Source organism: Sceloporus occidentalis, unplaced genomic scaffold (assembly GCF_023333645.1).
Source record: "Sceloporus occidentalis isolate IW3139 unplaced genomic scaffold, rSceOcc1.0.p SCAF_4, whole genome shotgun sequence".
Lineage (NCBI taxonomy): Eukaryota > Metazoa > Chordata > Lepidosauria > Squamata > Phrynosomatidae > Sceloporus > Sceloporus occidentalis.
In genome coordinates this window covers 57,813,175-57,831,333 of record NW_028316984.1, presented here as the reverse complement: position 1 = coordinate 57,831,333, position 18,159 = coordinate 57,813,175, and the positions used below count along the sequence as shown (strand labels likewise).

The window sequence follows — 18,159 nt, the reverse complement described above, 5'->3', positions numbered from 1 at the left end:
GGCAGTGGTAAGTGCCCAATGTAATAAACTTCTATATTATTATGCCATTGTATTTAATGGAACCCGAGCATCCACAGATTTTTGTATCCATGGGGAATCCAAGGGAGCCCTGGTGGGATAGTGGTTAAATGCCAGTACTGCAGCCATAACGTTGTGAGTTTGATCCCAGAGTGCTCCAGGTTGGCTCAGCCTTCCATCCTTTCATAGGTCAGTAAAATGAGTATCCAGCTTGTTGGGAGCAATTGGCTAACAGATTGTAAATCTCTTAGAGAGTGCAGAGGTCACTATTAAGCGGTATGGAAATGTAAATGCTTTTGCTATCCAGGGACCAAACACTTGCAGACAGCAAAAGCCCGCTGTATTTCTTTTTTTAAAAAAATATTTTAAATGGTTGAGCCAAAATTGCAAATTGTTCCCAAAAATCCCCAGGAATTTTTCTTGATGAGCGGGAGGCCTGGAGGCCTTTTTAATTCTTTCAAAATTGTGACTGAAAATAGATACATTGGGCCTGAAATGGTGAGTCAAACTTCCTAGAGGCTCCTGTGTTCTCTCCTTCAGTCCTTTTAAACACACTAATAATAAGCCTGTGGGATAATTCTTCCTTGAAGTCCCTCCCCTCTTCTTTTTTTTCAGACCACCTTGTGTCAGTGCCATTTTATCCCCTCAGCTAGAAAGAAGGTAGATACATAATATTTTTTTTGGAGGGGGGGTAATATCAGAATAACCTGTATATTAGATTTTTATGACTAAATCTAAAGAAAATATTTACACACAATGACAAAAACATTCACAATACTGTAAAAGTTATCTTCTTGTTTTCTGCTTTTCTTGCCTGCAAATTCAGAGGTCAGATCATCAAAAAGTATTTCTCCCAGAAAATCTCACTCTGTGTTAAATGTTTTGGTTGGATGCAATGCAGTGTGCAGATATTGTCTAACGCATTTCCATTTGTCGTACACTATAATTTGGGGAAAGAATGGTCCAGTATTTCCAATAGATTCACAATTTCTATTTAGGTACAGGATCACTCCTCCAGTTCCATTTGAAGTTTATCTAAGGCACCCTTCTATGTTTCTACCCTGGAATTATCTGTGTCTGTTACTTTGTAGTCACTTTTGTTTTCCATCGGGAAAAGTGATCTGTGTTTCCATGCTGTTGACCTGATATCTGAATATTTGGATTCCACCTACTTACTCAATTTCATTGCCTCTTCAAATTCTTGAGAATTGTTATATATGCCATAGGTAAAGGTGACGAGGAAAGAAAACATTTTACATCTTGACACATCAAGGGCTGATTTTTGTAGAATTTCATTGACAGAATTTAATCTGTGGAGGACTTTAGGCCAGAATATTGCCATCCAATATATTTTAGTGTTTTTATATTCTTTACCAAAATGTTGGCTTCTTTCTTAATCACAACTTTCTCTTCGAAATGACTTCCAGCCTTTATAAATTTTCCCCAAACACAGTAATAATAGGTGACAAAAGTTTCTGTTGTATAATAATAATTAATAATTCATTTTATTTATATACCGCTATTCCAAAGATCATAGCGGTGAACAGCAAGTAAGCTAATTAGCAAGTAAGCTAATTTGCCCCCAACAGTCTGTGTATTCATTTTAGCGACCTTGGAAGGATGCAAGCCTGAGTCGAGCTTGGGCCCTTTTGCTGGTCTTGAACTCGCAACCTTGTGGTTTTGAGTGAATGGCTGCAGTACAGGCATTTAACCACTGCACCACCAGGGCTCCATATCTTCTCTGTAGGAGTATCTTGTCCCTGACAGGTTTCTCAAGGTGAACTTTGATGTGTATGTGTTGTTTAGCATCAGTGATCAATATCATCTTCAAGTGTTTCAGTCTGTGAGGGAGTATGTTTCAAGAAATACGATGAAGCTTCACTGCATACAGATGATCATCCTTGCTGTTTTGCCCAACAAAATTCAGGGAAGAACTTGTGCAAGGCACAGACACAGCATGGTTATTCGTATTCTTTATATGATCCTGTAGAGCTTAGTATCGACGATTCATATTCTTGTGTTGTCATATAACTGTCCTCCTGCAATTATTGATGTAAACACTACATTTCTTGAGTACTGATGACAGTTAAACACAAGTTTTCTTCAGTGTGTCTCTCAAGTGGTATATAGCAGGAAAAAATGCTCCATCACTTTTCCATCGAAGCTACACCAACAAAAGAATGCAGAGCTGATCTGTAGGAGTAAATATCTGATGCAGAGTCAACAGTAAGAGAAATGTGTGTTACCTAATTAATTCCCTGAATGAATTTCATATAAACTTAATTCTCCACTAGTTTGGTCCTTTCATTGCATAGCTGTAAGGAAATGTGTGAACATAACTTCTTCTTGTATTTATATGGCTTTTAAAGTGCTGATCATGAAAAAGATCAAACCTGGTAATAACTTGAAATATTCCAATGTGATTTCCATTCTAGGGTTTTTGTTATGTGTTGTTAAACTGGCTTTGATTTATGTGATCATATGAATGGGAGCCTTCCAAGAGAGCGTGATATTAACAACCCTGCTTTGGTTTTGCAAATGTAGAGCTTTGGCTTTCTTGAGAGTCACTCCACATGTAATATGGTCCTTATCTTTTCCTACTGCTTTTCACTTTACTCAGCATTGTTATCTTTTCCAGGAAGTCATGTCATTTCATGATATGCTCCAAATATGACAGCCATAGTTTAGTATTTTGGCTTCTAGTGAGAATTCAGCTTTGATTTGCTCCTGGACAAATTTGTTCATATTTTTGGCTGTCTGTGGTATCCATTGAACTCTTCAAGTAACATATTTCAAAGGAGTTCCCCTTTCCTTTAGTTTTCTTCACTTTTCAGCTTTCATATCTATACATAGAAACTGGAAATATTATGGCAGGGATGATCTAGACCAGTGATGGCGAACCTATGGCACGGGTGCCAGAGGTGGCATTCAGAGCCCTCTCTGTGGGCACATGTACCATCGTCCCAGCACAGAGTTTGCCAGAGTTTGTTACTAGAAAGCCAGAGGGACATGGCACTTTGCAATTAATAAGTGGGTTTTGGGTTGCAGTTTGGGCACTCGGCCTCTAAAAGGTTCACCATCACTGATCTAGACTGTCATATTCAAGGATATATCTTTGCACTTTGTCATTCCATTATGAGGTGATCCTAAACTATGGTTCTACTGAAGAAGAGACATTATTTTTCTGTAAGAAAGATAACTGAAGCAGCAATATACTTCACCATTTCTTTCCAAGTGTTTGATTTCTTCATACATCAGGCTTGGAAATAGTCATTTGTTTTTGCTTTATTTTTCTTAAAATACAGACCATTGTAAAGGTATTCAATAATACATATCTTCACACTTTGGCATTCCACTATAAGATGATCCTAAAGTATGGTTATGACTGAAGAAATGAGTGCACCCAATCCACTGTTGCTGTGGGGGGTAGTGCCGTCTAGACGTGCCACATCCTCCAGGCCCCAGGGCTCACCTGACTGGTTTTGGGTGGGCTGGAGAGGCCCAGATTGGTTGCCTGGGCTGGGGCTGGCATTGCTTCCAAGCTTGGAAATGGGACTATAACTCATGGCATGCATCGGAAGTCAGAAGTGCAGTCCCATTGGCCAGCATTGGATTGGATGGGAGGCCAGAAGGGGTGGAACTTCTGGGCCTCCCTGCATGTAAGTGATTGTGAAGCGTATTTAAGGCCACGTGGTGCAGTGAGCCGGCATTATTCCAACGCAACTCCCCCCACCCTCACTCCCTTTATCCGAGGATTGGGCTGTACTGTCACATCTTTTCAGGGGCATTAGCATAGGTCTCAGATCTGGTGGGTGTGGTTTTCAGTGCTGGGGAGCAGTGGATCGGGAGTCCTTCTGGGACATGGGGGGGGGGGGCTGGGACCATTGCCAGCATACCCCATTGACAAGGGAATGAGATACAAATAGGCGATCAAATGGTTGCCTGAGATATGGACATGCAATCAAACGGTTATTTCCTTTGTCATCCCGAAGCTTGGCTGTGACCAGGCAATTTGGTTCATCAATCAGCAGACGGGTTGGTCGATGCCAGATCCAGACCTCATGCTTTGGGCCAACCCTAACTGTCAGTTGTATTCAATAAAGTTGTGGCCTTTTCCCCTCCAGTTGGATGTATTGTGGTTATTCCTTGAGATGCCTCCCTTTCCATGGCAACAGACATTTTTTTCCTGTAAGAATGATAATGGAAGTAGCAATATGCTTCACCATTTCTTTCCAGTGTTTGATTTCTTCATATATCAGGACTGGAAATATTCCTCATTTGTTTTTGCCTTATTCTTCCTTGAAATACAGCCCATTGTAGAGTTTTAATATGGAACACTGTTTGCATATTTTCTGAGTCTTCTCCACATTATTTTTCAATATGCTAAAACCACCTTCCACAAAAACATTTTCAGTCCTCTTCATGAGTGAATAAATTTGAAGGCAAGAAAGGCAGTGTTTCCTGTTGATATACATAACCACTTATTACAATGTTTCTCCACATTTTTTAAATACTCATACAGAGGGTGGAGGTTAATGACAGAGAACTGATTTTGGACATACGCTTGCTCAGAGGTCATTTTTTTAAAAAATCAGTATCCTGAAAATATTCACTCTCTGCTGGTGTCCACAAAAAGCATGGTTTCAAGAATGAGATTTGCAGAAGGTCTAATTAGACTCAAGAATACTCTTTTCATTGGTTTTGCAATTTGTGAGCACTGGCCCACCAGTATGTGACTGATTTTGGGAAAAAAAAAAATCAAGGTCTTATCTCAGGCTTGTTAATAGATTTTCTGAGACAAGAGATGTGGGGGTGAGTTTGGAGTATTTCTTCCCTGTTTTTTAGGTAAGCTTCTTTGCCTTTTTTTTTTTAGCAGATCGACTTCCAGAATGTTGTACAGTCATGGTGGGGACACTTATGGCAGCACCAGACATATCTTTAGGGTGCACAGAAAGGCAATAAGTACATTTTGTGTGGGCAAGCTGTTTTTCAATGTTCTGAAATAGAGAGAGAGAGAGAGAATTTTTTTTGCATCAATGCTACACTGTTCCATCTTAAACAAACATCCTTGAAAAACACCCTGCTAATTCAGAAAAAGCTTATTTAGTGGTCATAACTTATATTCTGTATGGCAAGTAGTACTCAGCCATCTGTTTTTTATGGCACAAATTTACAGAAGGGATGATTTACTCACAAGATGGGTGGATACTTAGATTCTATATATGACTCTAAGATGGTAAAAACAGTGAAAGAAATGGTCATACTTCAAATGTTAAGAAAGGCGCTTTACAGATGGGGCCTTTTGGCCGCCCCTCACACATAACGAGGGCGTCAAAATGGCGTCGCCCTATACAGATGGGTGCCTCCATTTTTACATGATGGACGCCTAGCGTACACACGTCTCGGCACCCTTGTGATGCCGCGAGGGCGCCATTGGTGCCTTGCGGCATCACAACTGTGCCACAAGAACCTGCTTTTTGCGTGTTCTTTTTGCTGCACGGGGGAGTCGCACAGTTTGTCCGCTGTGGCTCCCTTGCACAGCAAACAAGGGCGGCGGCAGACCACCCTTTTGGGCAGTCTGTAAAAGGCCAAAGTTCCATACACATTGCCACAAAAGAGCTGTTATGGACAGAGTAGGGCCAGACACAAAATGTCTGCTATGTACTAAAACAAAACATGCATTCACTGAAGATCTAAGACAAATAACCCATCAAGAAAGTTAATAAAGGGTAAAGGTGGAATATGTAAGCCACAAAATGTAAAGGGACTCCTTTGAATCCATAACATCAGTTTCACAGAAATATTTTCCCCAAAGAACCACTAAATAAAATACACAATGCATTCCCACATGCACACACTAGATCCTAGAGCTTTCTTTAAAAAAAAAAAATCTTCCCTCTTCCCTTTGGTAGGTCCTCTGTTTCTCTCTCCTCCCAAACCAATACATACCTTTCCTTCTTCCACTGAGAAACAAGTATAGCTTCTCATTTTCTATCCTCAGTCCTCTTCTTTCCTTGCCATTAATATGATCTCCAGCTGGTTGTGTCCAGTTAAACTGAGTTGTTTTCTTTCTCTCTGCTGGTTCTGTTCTAATCAGAACTGTTTTCCCAGTTCCAGTTTGTTTTCGCATTGGAAAAAAGAGGGAAGAGTTTTATCTGGTATTTCCCCCCTCTGTTAGTAGTATCCATTTCTAATTTTGTGGTGAAGTAAATAGTAGAGGGCCTCAGAAAACTCCATCAGTAAGAGTTCAGGGTTGTTCGCCCCAATAATAATTTAGAGCTATGTATTGACAGGAGTGGAAATCCTGGAGGACATTATTTTAAGCACTGCACTGAGGACAACATATGTGGGTTAAGTGTAGTATAGTGGTGATAGTTTTGGACTGAGTGTCAGGAAAGCCAGGTTCCATTCTGCTTTTGGCCATGAATCTCACTGGGTAACTGAGCTAGACACTAATTCTCAGGCTAACTTATCTCACAAGCTATTGTGAGTATAAATAGAGTGGAGGGAAGAGAATTGTATAAACTGTTTTGTAGTCCCTTGAGGTGAAAAAAAAAAGCAAGATATAAAAATAAAATGCAAAAGTCTGACTTGTTTTTTTAGCTTTGAGAACATCAAAACATGCTCCTCTTATAGCTACTGCCCTTTCTTGTCTTATATAACCACATCACTAGCTACCTACTAGCAGAGGGGGGTATAAATACCATAAATAAATAAATAAATAAAATAAAGAAAAAAAATCTGTATTTGATGGCTCAACTAGTATCCACGTTTCTCTGTGTGTCAGAGTTATACTTCAAGCACCTATAAGTACAATTTAATTCAATTACATTATTCCTGTGTTTTAGTATCAAAACAACATCTATTTTCTGTGCTTACCCAGCTCTGTACTCGCATAGCACAGAACACTATGAAGGAGCAGCCATAATTGATATTGTCCACTGAGGAAGAAACCAGATTTTATTGTGTTGGGGCACAAAGTGTTGTGACACAGAGCATGAGGGGATGGAGCCAAGGCAGTTATGAGCTATGCCCAGTCCCTCAGCTCTGTCCAACTCCTCTTTTGACACAACAACTCAACCCCATCCAGTAGTGGCTTCAGCTATAGGTGTGATTCTTTCCCCTTTTCCTATTCCTCCTTCCCCCCCCCCCCCCCAGCCTCCACTATAGTTTGGATATTTTCACAGTTGATGTGGTGGTGTCTATAAGGTGGTGTTACTTCGCATGTAGTTTGGGGAAGAAATGTTGCATATGGTGCATAATCTTGGCATCTGGTTGGTGAAGGGGAGGGTGTTGGATCTGTCTCTTTAGTTTAAGGAGCTGGGGAAGGATACTACCCTTATAGCAAAAGCAACAGCAAGTACATTTCTGTACCGCTTATCAGTGAACTCAACACTGCTTAAGCACTCTCACAATCTGTAAGCCATTTGCCCCCAACAAGCTGAGTACTCATTTTACCGACCCATGAAAGGATGGACGCCTGAGTCAACCTTGGAGCCCTCTGGGTTCGAACTCACAAACTTGTAGCTGCAGTACTGGCATTTAAACACTGTGCCACCAGTACTCCCCTAGGACTGGCCAGGGGACTGCTCCCATACTTTATTTCGCAGAACTTGGAGAAGAGCATCCTCAGGTTTTCTTTCTGTCAGTGGGCTACATGAGAAGCAGCCCAGCTATTAAGAAAAGTAGTAGAGAAAATACATTTCTCAGTTGAACTACTGTATTTGAAGGAATTGTCTTTTGAAGAAGATATGTATACACATTCCTTTTCTACTGAAGAGATCTGTTAGTGACAGGTTTTTTTGTGATTCAGAACAAAAAGGCTACAGATTTAAAAGACATTTGTTTAACATATTTCAGTAATTTTCCTTGGAAATTACAGTACTACCAACCTTGAACTAAGATGATCTTAATTAAAATAATCAAAATAATCTTTTTTCAAACATTATGTGGAACAGAATTATAACTACTATGAGATAACAAAGCCAATTAATTAACATTTATAAAGGTGCCCAGACAATTCCTTAATCAATATTTGTTCACGCTTCATGAAGATACCCCCCAAACAATCAGTATTTAGTGTCTTAACTGTTGCAAGTAAAGAGGTATAAAGTGATTAGTGAGAGAGGAGAGTCTAGATAATGTCTGCCCTTTGTTTCACCTCTTAGTATCATTCTTTGGTCTATGTACTCTAGTCTTTTGCTTCCTTACCTGTAAAGGTCACTACCTGCTTCAAGAAGTTAGTCTCTTTGTTCATTTTTATCTGAAGGAGCTTTTAGGGGCTCTTTTAATCTCTCCTGTCCTATCTTAAAATGGATTTCCTAAGACAATACACATAGGTTTTATTTATTTTTTTACCTTACAAGAGCATCCAGAGTAATTACTCCTTTTTGTACCACAAGCTCATGCCCTGCTGAACCCTGCTTCATATAGATACCAAATATTATTACATTAGCAGCTTGAAAGAAACCAACTGTTCTGTTATTGTAACTAGATTGTACAGATTTAACTTTTTCATGAAATACTTTTTGCCCTTTCACTTGATGCAAAAGAAAGAAAAAAGTGAATCAAAAAACTCTCCAAAAACAAAACAAAACAAAAAGATCTTGCACAAGACCCTCCTCCACATGCAAGAATAGGGCATAAAGTTCCTTTCTTTTTTTTCTTTTTTTAATTATTTGTATCACTTAACCATATACAAATTCCATTTTTTCCCAAATTAGTCCCGCAGATCCCTCTGTAACATATTGAGACATACTGAGACTTCAGCATAGAAAGGACAACAAATAAAGAAAAGCTGGAAAACAAACAAACAAACAAAAGGAGAGAGTCGGGCCACCAGCATCTTTCCTTAATCATTAATCACATAAACACAGAATATATGCTGGTGTACTCAACAACGCCGACCAACAGCACAATAAATCTCTCTTTTGAATCTCTCTTTTAATTGAAGAAACATTAACCAAGGTATTTCAAGTTCTTCCTTTTTAAGAGTATTTAAAAGTTTGAATTCAAATCTTCCTTTCGTTTTAAACACCAAGATTTTGTACATAAGCCATTGTCCTTTTTTCTCTTGGGATTTATAAAAAGCCTCTTGAGGGGAGGCCCAGCTTGGAATTTTCAAATAAAATGAACTCTTGTATTTGCTGTACTTCCCTCAGTCTAGACAATATACTTCTATTCTTAGATTTTAAAATACTGTAAAACATTTTATGATAAACAATATAAACATAAATACTCACAGTATGTTTGTTTGTAGCGATGAGAAATCAAAGTACTTTTTGTCTTATCAACATCCAAATCCAAATATTCTACAGAGCCATAGCCAAATTTTTGTACTCTGAATGCACCATTTTTCGGTCCTGCGCCATATATATAATTCTCAAAAATATCAATTCTGTGGGGATGGAGTAATCCTTAAATAATAATAAAAAGTGTGTACAAATAATTTCAGATACTACTATGATACATTTTGGTATCACTAAATGAATACTATTTTTCATTTAAAGTACGCAAGATATAAATTACAGAAAATTGACAAAATATGTGAAGTAGCCTAACAACCTCTTTGGTAGAAAATGTGCATCTTTCCCACCAACTACTGCAGTGTTCTGGAGGACTGTGGAAAAATGTATCAGGAAATTAAAAATAGTGTACTGATGAATAGCAATGCAGAGTATGTGATGTAACTTTTTATGAGATAACCTTCATTCTTTTTGCATCCCAGTGTGTAAAGCAAAGGTTTTAGAGGTTTCAAATACCAAATAAAGCTTTTGTAAAGCATTATTTTTCTGATGTGTATATGTGTATAGTGTCCTGTCATCCTTATTATACTACTTAATACACTATACTTTAGTACAGTTGGTTGTTAGTCCAATACTTTTTCTCTCTTCCTCTCTCCCCAGAAAACAAGTTTTCCATGCCACTCAGAGAAATGTAAGACCCTATTTGCTACTCAAAATGAATTGGAAGATAGAATGAAGCAATGATACACCACCATGGGAAATGCTACTGGCAGGGAGCAATATTTCCTGGGCTAGAATGTCCTTCATGGTAGTTTTTAGGGCTTTAAAGTGGTGTGGGGCGTTTGTTTTATTTACTTTTATAATAATAATAATAATAATTATTATTATTATTATTTCTATACCACCCGGTGGCAAAGCCAATCTGGGCGGTGAACAACATAAAAATTTACAGAATAAAATATACATAAATATTTATACTCCCTTCCCCCCCCCCTTAAAAAATTATTAAACACTTAAATGTATTAAAATGGGACTATAACAATATATAATTATACTATCCTAAACTAAACCCCCAAAACCCCAGCAATCCTCACCATCAGGGGATGGGGCCACGAGAGGAATAAGGGAAATCGGGGAGCCCGGGAGCCTGGGCCGGGAAAAAAAATTAATCTGGAAAGGCCTGCCGGAAGAGATCCGTCTTGACAGCTTTTTAAAAGCTGTCTAAAGATGTCAACTGATGGATCTCATCCGGCAGGTCGTTCCAGAACTTAGGGGCGACAACAGAGAATGCCCTCTGAGAGGTAGCCGCAAGTCTAGGTTTTGAAGGCTGCAGCAAATTCCTCCCTGAGGAGCGGAGAGCACGGGGAGGATTGTACGGGAGGAGGTGGTCTCTAAGATAGCTTGGACCCAAGCCATTTAGGGCTTTAAAGGTGATAACCAACACCTTGTACTGGGCCCGGAAACTGATAGGCAGCCAGTGGAGGGACCTCAAGACAGGAGTGATGTGGTCCCACCTAGATGTTCCTGAGACAAGCATGGCTTCCATGTTTTGGACCAGCTGAAGTGTCCGGGTCAAGGACAAAGATAGCCCCATGTAGAGTGCATTACAGAAGTCGAGGCATGAGGTTACCAGCACGTGCACAACAGTCTCAAGGTCCCTTACTTCCAGAAAAGGGCGCAGCTGGCGTATCAGCCGAAGCTGATAACAGGCACTCCTGACCGTCACATTCCCTTGATTCGTCATCAGGAGCGATGAGTTGAGGAGCACCCCCAGACTGCAAACACAGTCACTGGGGGAGAGTGTGACCCCGTCCAGGACTGGAGGTTTTAACCCAATTCTTGGTTTCGGGGCCGCTACCATGAGCACCTCCATCTTGTCTGGATTCAGTTTCAATCTGTTTTTCCTCATCCAGCCCATTACTGCCTGAAGACATTCATTGAGAGGGGAGATGCCATCGGAATTCAAGAGTGAGAAATAGATCTGGGTGTCATCAGCGTACTGATAGCACCCATCTCCATAACTCTGTATTATCTCACCCAGCAGCTTCATATAGATGTTAAATAACATCGGGGACAAAATAGCCCCCTGAGGAACTCCACAAGTGAGGCTCCTCTTACTGGAGCTACAGTCCCCGAGCAGCACCCTCTGAGACCTGCCCAAGAGGAAGGATCGGAACCACTGCAGAGCAGTGCCCCCGATACCTAACAAAAGTTCTATTTAGCCACCACAGAAACATAAGACCATTCTTTGCCTTACCCACAATTAACTGTGATATTCATAAAACTAAATTGACCTTTAGAGGAAAAAGTGCTAGAAATATATTAAAATACCTGTACCAAAGAGCCACCTGTTCATGTCATAGGCCCCACAGGCAAGCAGAATTCACTGTAGAAATTGCAAACTAAATGCTGTGGCTGTCTTTAATATGAAACCATTGTATATGGTCATTCTGACAGGCAGCTAGTTTTACTGTCTTCAGAATACAAATGACTTAAGGACAGAATTCGTTGGTGCCAATTTTTGCTGCCATGGACTACAGAAAACCACTACCTGATGATTCATAATAATAAATATGTTTTAAGGCAATAATCAAATTATAATTTGTATGCAGATATAGTGCATAAGGTCGCTTTTAATATATATATATATATGCATACCTTGTTTACTGCTCACACATATGACCAGATCAGAGCCATCAAAAAGAACACTACCAATTACAGATAATTCAAAATCCGCCCAGAACAAACGCTGACTGAAGTGATCAACTACAAGACCTGCAAGATAGAAAAAAATTTCCCTAAATCTATCACATGACATATTAAAGGGGAAGCACATATTTTGCACATACAAAAAAACCCTGCCACAGACTTGCAAAGCAAAGGGTGAAGAAATCATTTTAGAAGCTTATAAGGTTCATTATGCTGCAAATGGTGTATATCCTCTGATGTAGAATTGTGACTATAATGAGTATTTACTGTCTTCAGAATATGAATGACAGAATTAGAATACAGTATAATGAGCATTACAGTCACAGTCCTACTTCATGTCATTAATATAGTCCTTGATCAAACTTTGAGAGGGACGTGAGGAGAACTGCAGCAGGAATTTGTATCACCTATGTAACTGGCTCGTTTTATGCAGAAACATGTAGAGATATCTGTTGATCTTTTCCAATATCATTTTATTGAAATTTGTTGTTTTTTTAAAAAAAATAATAATGTCCTGTGCCCTACCAATCCAGAGACAATGAGTTCTAGCAATCTGTAGTTCAGAATGTCATGATTAATTGATGATTTGAGTCACGTTAAGAGCCAAAAAGAGATGTGAAACATTTGAAGCATAAAATGATATAATTCCCTGCTGTTTCTCTAAGAATCTGTCATTTTATAAAAATGAAGGATATGGCATTTCTTAAACTTTTTACAATGGTAATAAGCATTAATCAAACAGCAAGGGCTGATATTTACATAGACAACAACAGAAGGAAGTCTTCTGAAAGCAAACAATGATCTGACATCAAGAGCAAAGAAAATTTGAAAAAGATTAATTTTGTATAGGTGAGACACACATGTCTGTAGATTGGGAAATGACAGCAAATAAAAAAACCAAAACAAAACAAAATCCAGAAGCCATGCTGTGCAATGCACATTGATTTACTGCATGGGGCAAAAACATAGGATCGGTGTTTTCCGTTGGTTTGTGAACATACCACAGAATGACTTAATTATTCTTAGCTGATTTAGAATGCCTGAAATTACAGCAAGACTCTTACAGTTTGACTAACAATAACATGCCCCAATTAGGCTAGTAACTATTTTAAGATAAATATATCTGTCAGTGGCCAAGATCCAGTGGTGTATATCTGCTTGATTTTTCAGTATCTGACACCAGCAGAACCAGTAATCTCTTTCCCTCCCCTACCACTGCACCAGTCCATAGGGGACTCTCTTACAGTGTATCCAGCTCTCCAGAGATGGCTTCTGGGGTGAACTTGAGGGAGGGGGTGGAGAAGGGAAAAAGGGAAAGAGTACTGATGATTCTGGCAGAAGAAGCAGGATGCCATTGAACTACACCACTGTTATGCCTGTTTAACGAATGTATAAAAAATGAAGGATACTGCTTGGGGGAGGGGGGGGGAACCCTCAAGGGAAACAATAAGAAAGACGTTTTCTGTACCTGTTGGTCTTTGTAAATTTTTTTGCACTAATATTCTCCTCAAAGTACCATCCATTGCTGCTTCTTCTATATGGGAATGATCTCCAATTACTGTCCAGTACATCATGCTAGAAATCCCAAAACCCAAAAAAAACCAACAACCCATATTTAATCAACAACATGAACAAAAGAGGGATCTCACTGAAGTTTGTCAGTGTGTTAACTGCATTTTCTGTGGACTGAAACAAAGGATCAAAATATTTTATTTGGAAACTCTTAGTGGAAATCAATGTCCACTAAGACTATCAGAGTTACATCCTGTATATAGCAAATGTGAAACAGAGATCAAGAAGCTGGTGCATCAGTCATAGACTATGAAGACTGCATCTTGCCCAGGCCTGTATTTCATGACAGCCATACAGAGAGTTAAGGGCTAAGAATGCTACAGAAATATATATGCTAACTGTTCAGGCTTTCAGAGCATAGAGACAATCAAGTGAATTCAGTAAACCCAGTGGATTTTTAAATTTGACGAGTAAGCTGCTGTGGAGGTGTTTCAAACACCGTTCTATTTATCTAAGGAGCCCCAGTGGCACAGTGCTTAAATGCCTGTACAGCAGCCACGAAGTTGTGAGTTCAGTCCCAAGTCTCCAGGGTTGACTCAGCCTTGCATCCTTCTATAGATTGCTAAAATGAGTACCCAGCTTGTTGGGGGCAATTAGCTCACACATAAACCTCTTAGGGAGTGCTTAGTTCACTGATAAGCGGTATAGAAAAGTACTTGCTATTGCTATTTGTACAGGTTCTCACTTTTCCAACTTTACATATGTTCTGTCCTGAAATTCACTTAAAAGTTCTCATTAAAAAAAAAAAACAAAAAAAAAAAACATATTAATTTTATGTGTATTTTATTTTATTTCTTCTAATATGTGCATAACTTCTCATTGGTTTTTACACATTTTTGGCAAGCAATTCATCTCTGAATAAAATGCTTGTGGCATGTTTTTTCTCTCTCTAACATATGGGATTTAGGGCATATTTTCCTGTTACATGAGTTTATTTACCACTGTTTGACTTCCAAACTGCATTTCAACAGATATATGCAACAATACACATGCAAATACCACTATGTAATTGCATCTTTGTTCATATTTATTTATTTATTTAGAGTATTTATAGCTCATTCTTCAGCCAAAAGGCTCCTAGAATGGCTGTATGTTTATGTAAGTATATATTTCTGAAGTGTTTTTTTTTAAATGAAGCCATGTTAGAAGAAGAATGGAATATCACCCATCCCTTGTACAGAATTAACACAGTCCAGAGATGGGGAACCTGACACCAAGGAATGAAATCTGGCTCTCTGGACTATTCCATATGACCATCCTCTATTTCTCATGATACCATCAATTGGTGATTTTCCAGGTTTTGTAGCCCCCCCCCCCCCCCGCATATGTAAAGGTTAAAATTCATCTCCTAAGGCTTTATGGCAGTAATATATAGTGAAGTTAATATATACTGATATTCTTGCCCCTATTCATTTGCTTTTCACCGTACCCACCTAAGGACATTTTCCTTAAATTTAGGCTTTCAGGCTGAAACAGATTTATCTCACTTGTTGTATACTTCTGAATTCAGACTATCTCTTAGTGTGTGTGTGCAGATACACACCTGTCACAGACAAAGTAAAATGTCACTATGTGCTACCCACCACCCACCATTCTGAACCAATGAAAATCAGCCCCAAGATGTTTTAGTTAGACAAATCTCCTAAAATCAGCCATGAAATAAGCAATGTTAACTTGGGAACTTACAAATATACAAAATTGCAATAAAAAGGGGTTATAAAACAACATACCCTTTTGGAGGATTTACAGCAATTGCATATGGTTCTCCTGCCATATTTGTAAGGAGCCTTGTGCAGTTTGGTCCATTTATCTGTCCTACATTGATAGAATATCTTAAACTTGTCCAGTGTGTCGTATAATAACTGAACCAATGCATTCTGGAATGATCAGTCCAATAAATGTTTCCAGCTATCCAGTCAACTGCAATATCTCTTGGTCTTTTGAATTCTGGACACTAAGGAAAAGAACACATTTAAAATTTAAAATTCCATACATCCCTAGTTTGCATTTTTAATTTTTTTTATGGCTTTAAGATAAAGGATGCTAACTTGCTAGACTACCACAATCCTCATGCTTTCCATCCCACAGAACTAATTAGCCCTTCCCATGTGGCTATTTAGATACTGAAGTTTTTACAGTGGCCCCATTCCATATGTTGTTGATAATTGTGAATGCATAACAGATACCTACAGAATACGACAGAAACAATGAAACAGGATTTGCACATCCAGCTGAAATAAAGGCAAAAAGAAGCCAGTGGGAAACTTCCTGGCTTTCTACCAAAAAAGCAAAATGATACAGCCTAATAACCTTCACATTGTGAAAGAAAGTTCATTGTGATTACAGCAGCCAGCACACAGATAACTTTGTCTTCTCTCTGTTAAGAAGGAATGTGGGTTTCTAAATAAATAAATAAAAATGTTCAGAGGCACAGAAAGAAGACCTATCAATTCCTGGAGTGAGACCAACATTGTTCTTAACCAATACTAGGCATGTGTTCTGGGAGGGTAGTTCCTCCTTCTAGGCCAGAGGTGGACAGTGGTCAAATGGCCCCCAGGACACCTTGGAGAACCACATCGTCTTTGCTGTATCCTACCCCAAGTACCCGACATGCCCCCTTGGATGCTGGGACATTTTCATCACAGTTCTCCCCTCAATGGCTGGAAGGCCATCTGTCAAGGATGCTTTGACTGAGAGTTCCTGCATGGCAGGGAGTCAGACTGGATGTCCTTGTGGTCTCTTTCAGCTCTATTATTCTATGTTTCTATGAATCATTTTAGTCCAAGCAGAGGTCCCTTTTTAAAACAGGAAGTAATTCATAAGTCACTTTTTGTTTTAGTAAAAGTCTTCTTCTGGGCCTAAAATGCCCCCTCCCCAGCTCATCTATCTTGTCTGCATTCAGCTTCTGATGTCACAGTTAGTGCAAAATGGCTGTTCAAGCTCATGATCAGGACCTGGATTCATTAAGCTTGTGTGTCCATTCAAGCCTTCTCAAGAATGTACTTCTCCATTTTAATGGGTATGCATCCACTTGCGGGAACTATTATTATATCATTTCAAAAATGTGTGGACTTTTAAAAGCATTTTGGCCTGTTACAGACAGCCAAAATAAAGCTGCTTCAAGTCACAGTGGAGGTATGGTGTTTCAATGATGCATGCGTCCTAAGAGTCCAGAAGCCACACCAAAGCCATGCTCCAGTCCTTAGGGCTGGAACATGGCTTTGGTGCGACTTCTGGACTCTTAGGACACATGCATCATTGAAACACCATACCTCCACTGTGACTCGAAGCAGCTTTATTTTGGCTGTCTGTAACAGGCCATTATTTCATCAAGAGTGACATAATGTAGGCAGAAGACATTTGCATTTATTCTCCTCATAAAACAAAAAGGTCATTTCTGTGTCCATGTCAAGTGATAAGGACTGTATGAAAGAATACACCCTTCATCCTTCAAAAATGAGGAAACACTTTTTAAATAAAGTTCATTAAAAAGGTCATAATATTCTCATAACAGTAATGGCTTCAAACCATTTTTTTAAAAGTGGGATTGGATTTACCTCTTTTTAACTTCAAGTAGTAAGGAATCTGAGTTCCTATGTTACATATATAATTTCAATTATTTTAATTAAATCTAGTATTTTCTGGTGGCAATAATAAATGAGAAATCTTGATACAAGTTTATTCTTTATGCATTATTGGGTATGGGCAAGAGGAAGCATGAACTTGATTTGCAGGAGGCAAACCATGTTTCATCTGACCTTTGTTTTTAAACTAAGCAAAATGGAGCCTACTGCTGACCAGGTAAAGCAAAGAACACTGAAAATCACAATCTTTGTTTCATATGAAGACAGAGCTGGACTCTGTCCATCACACAACCACTATTCCATTTTCCCAAATGGATTTCTGTTGATGCTGACCACCCTTGGCAGGATGCCCAACTATGATTGAAATGAGCTCCATTGTTCACCTTCATGAAGTTGTGCACTAGAGTTATGCAACTTCACATTCCACATATGGCTGTAAGGGAGCTGCTTCACTATGTATGAAACATATGACAAAATAAACACATCTACACGTGATCAGATGGGTGTAGCCACATCTGATAAAATACACACATTTTAGAATTATGTATTGAAAAAATGTATATAGAGAAATCCCACAGATTCAAGCAGGTTCAGGAAAGGAAGAGGCACTAGCGACCACATTACTAAAATATGATGGTAATGGAGCCTACCAGGGTGTCATGCCCTTAAAGACATGGGAGTGTCAACACATCTGATAGTCTTGATAAGGAATCTGTACTCAGGACAAGAGGCTACTGTCAGAACAGAACACGGAAAAACAGAATGGTTCCCAATTGGCAAAGGGGTCAGACAAGGCTGTATCCTTTTACCCTATCTGTTTAACTTGTATGCAGAACGTATTATAAGAAAAGCAGGCTTAGACACAGAAGACATAGGAGTGAAAATAGGAGGAAGGAATATCAACAATCTAAGGCCCGTTATACACGGGAAGCTAGTACGTCCTGGGGATGTACTAGCTTTAGAGTAAGTGCATGGCTTACGCATGCACTTACCCCTATTACGGACCGAGTCCGTACAAGATGGCAGCGACC

The 18,159-nt window shown here is 39.1% G+C and overlaps 1 protein-coding gene across 1 annotated transcript in view; it reads right to left on the bottom strand.

Annotated features, from left to right (window-relative positions):
* LOC149313891 (low-density lipoprotein receptor-related protein 1B-like) overlaps positions 1-18,159 on the bottom strand; it is a 734,124-nt gene that overhangs the window by 55,307 nt on the left and 660,658 nt on the right. Inside the window, exons 79-82 of the mRNA XM_089523040.1 lie at positions 15,275-15,498; positions 13,441-13,547; positions 11,922-12,038; positions 9,261-9,434 (exon numbers count right to left, since the gene is read on the bottom strand). Of these exons, the coding sequence (XP_089379166.1) occupies positions 9,261-9,434; positions 11,922-12,038; positions 13,441-13,547; positions 15,275-15,498 (622 nt within the window). The remainder of the gene's footprint in view (positions 1-9,260; positions 9,435-11,921; positions 12,039-13,440; positions 13,548-15,274; positions 15,499-18,159) is intronic.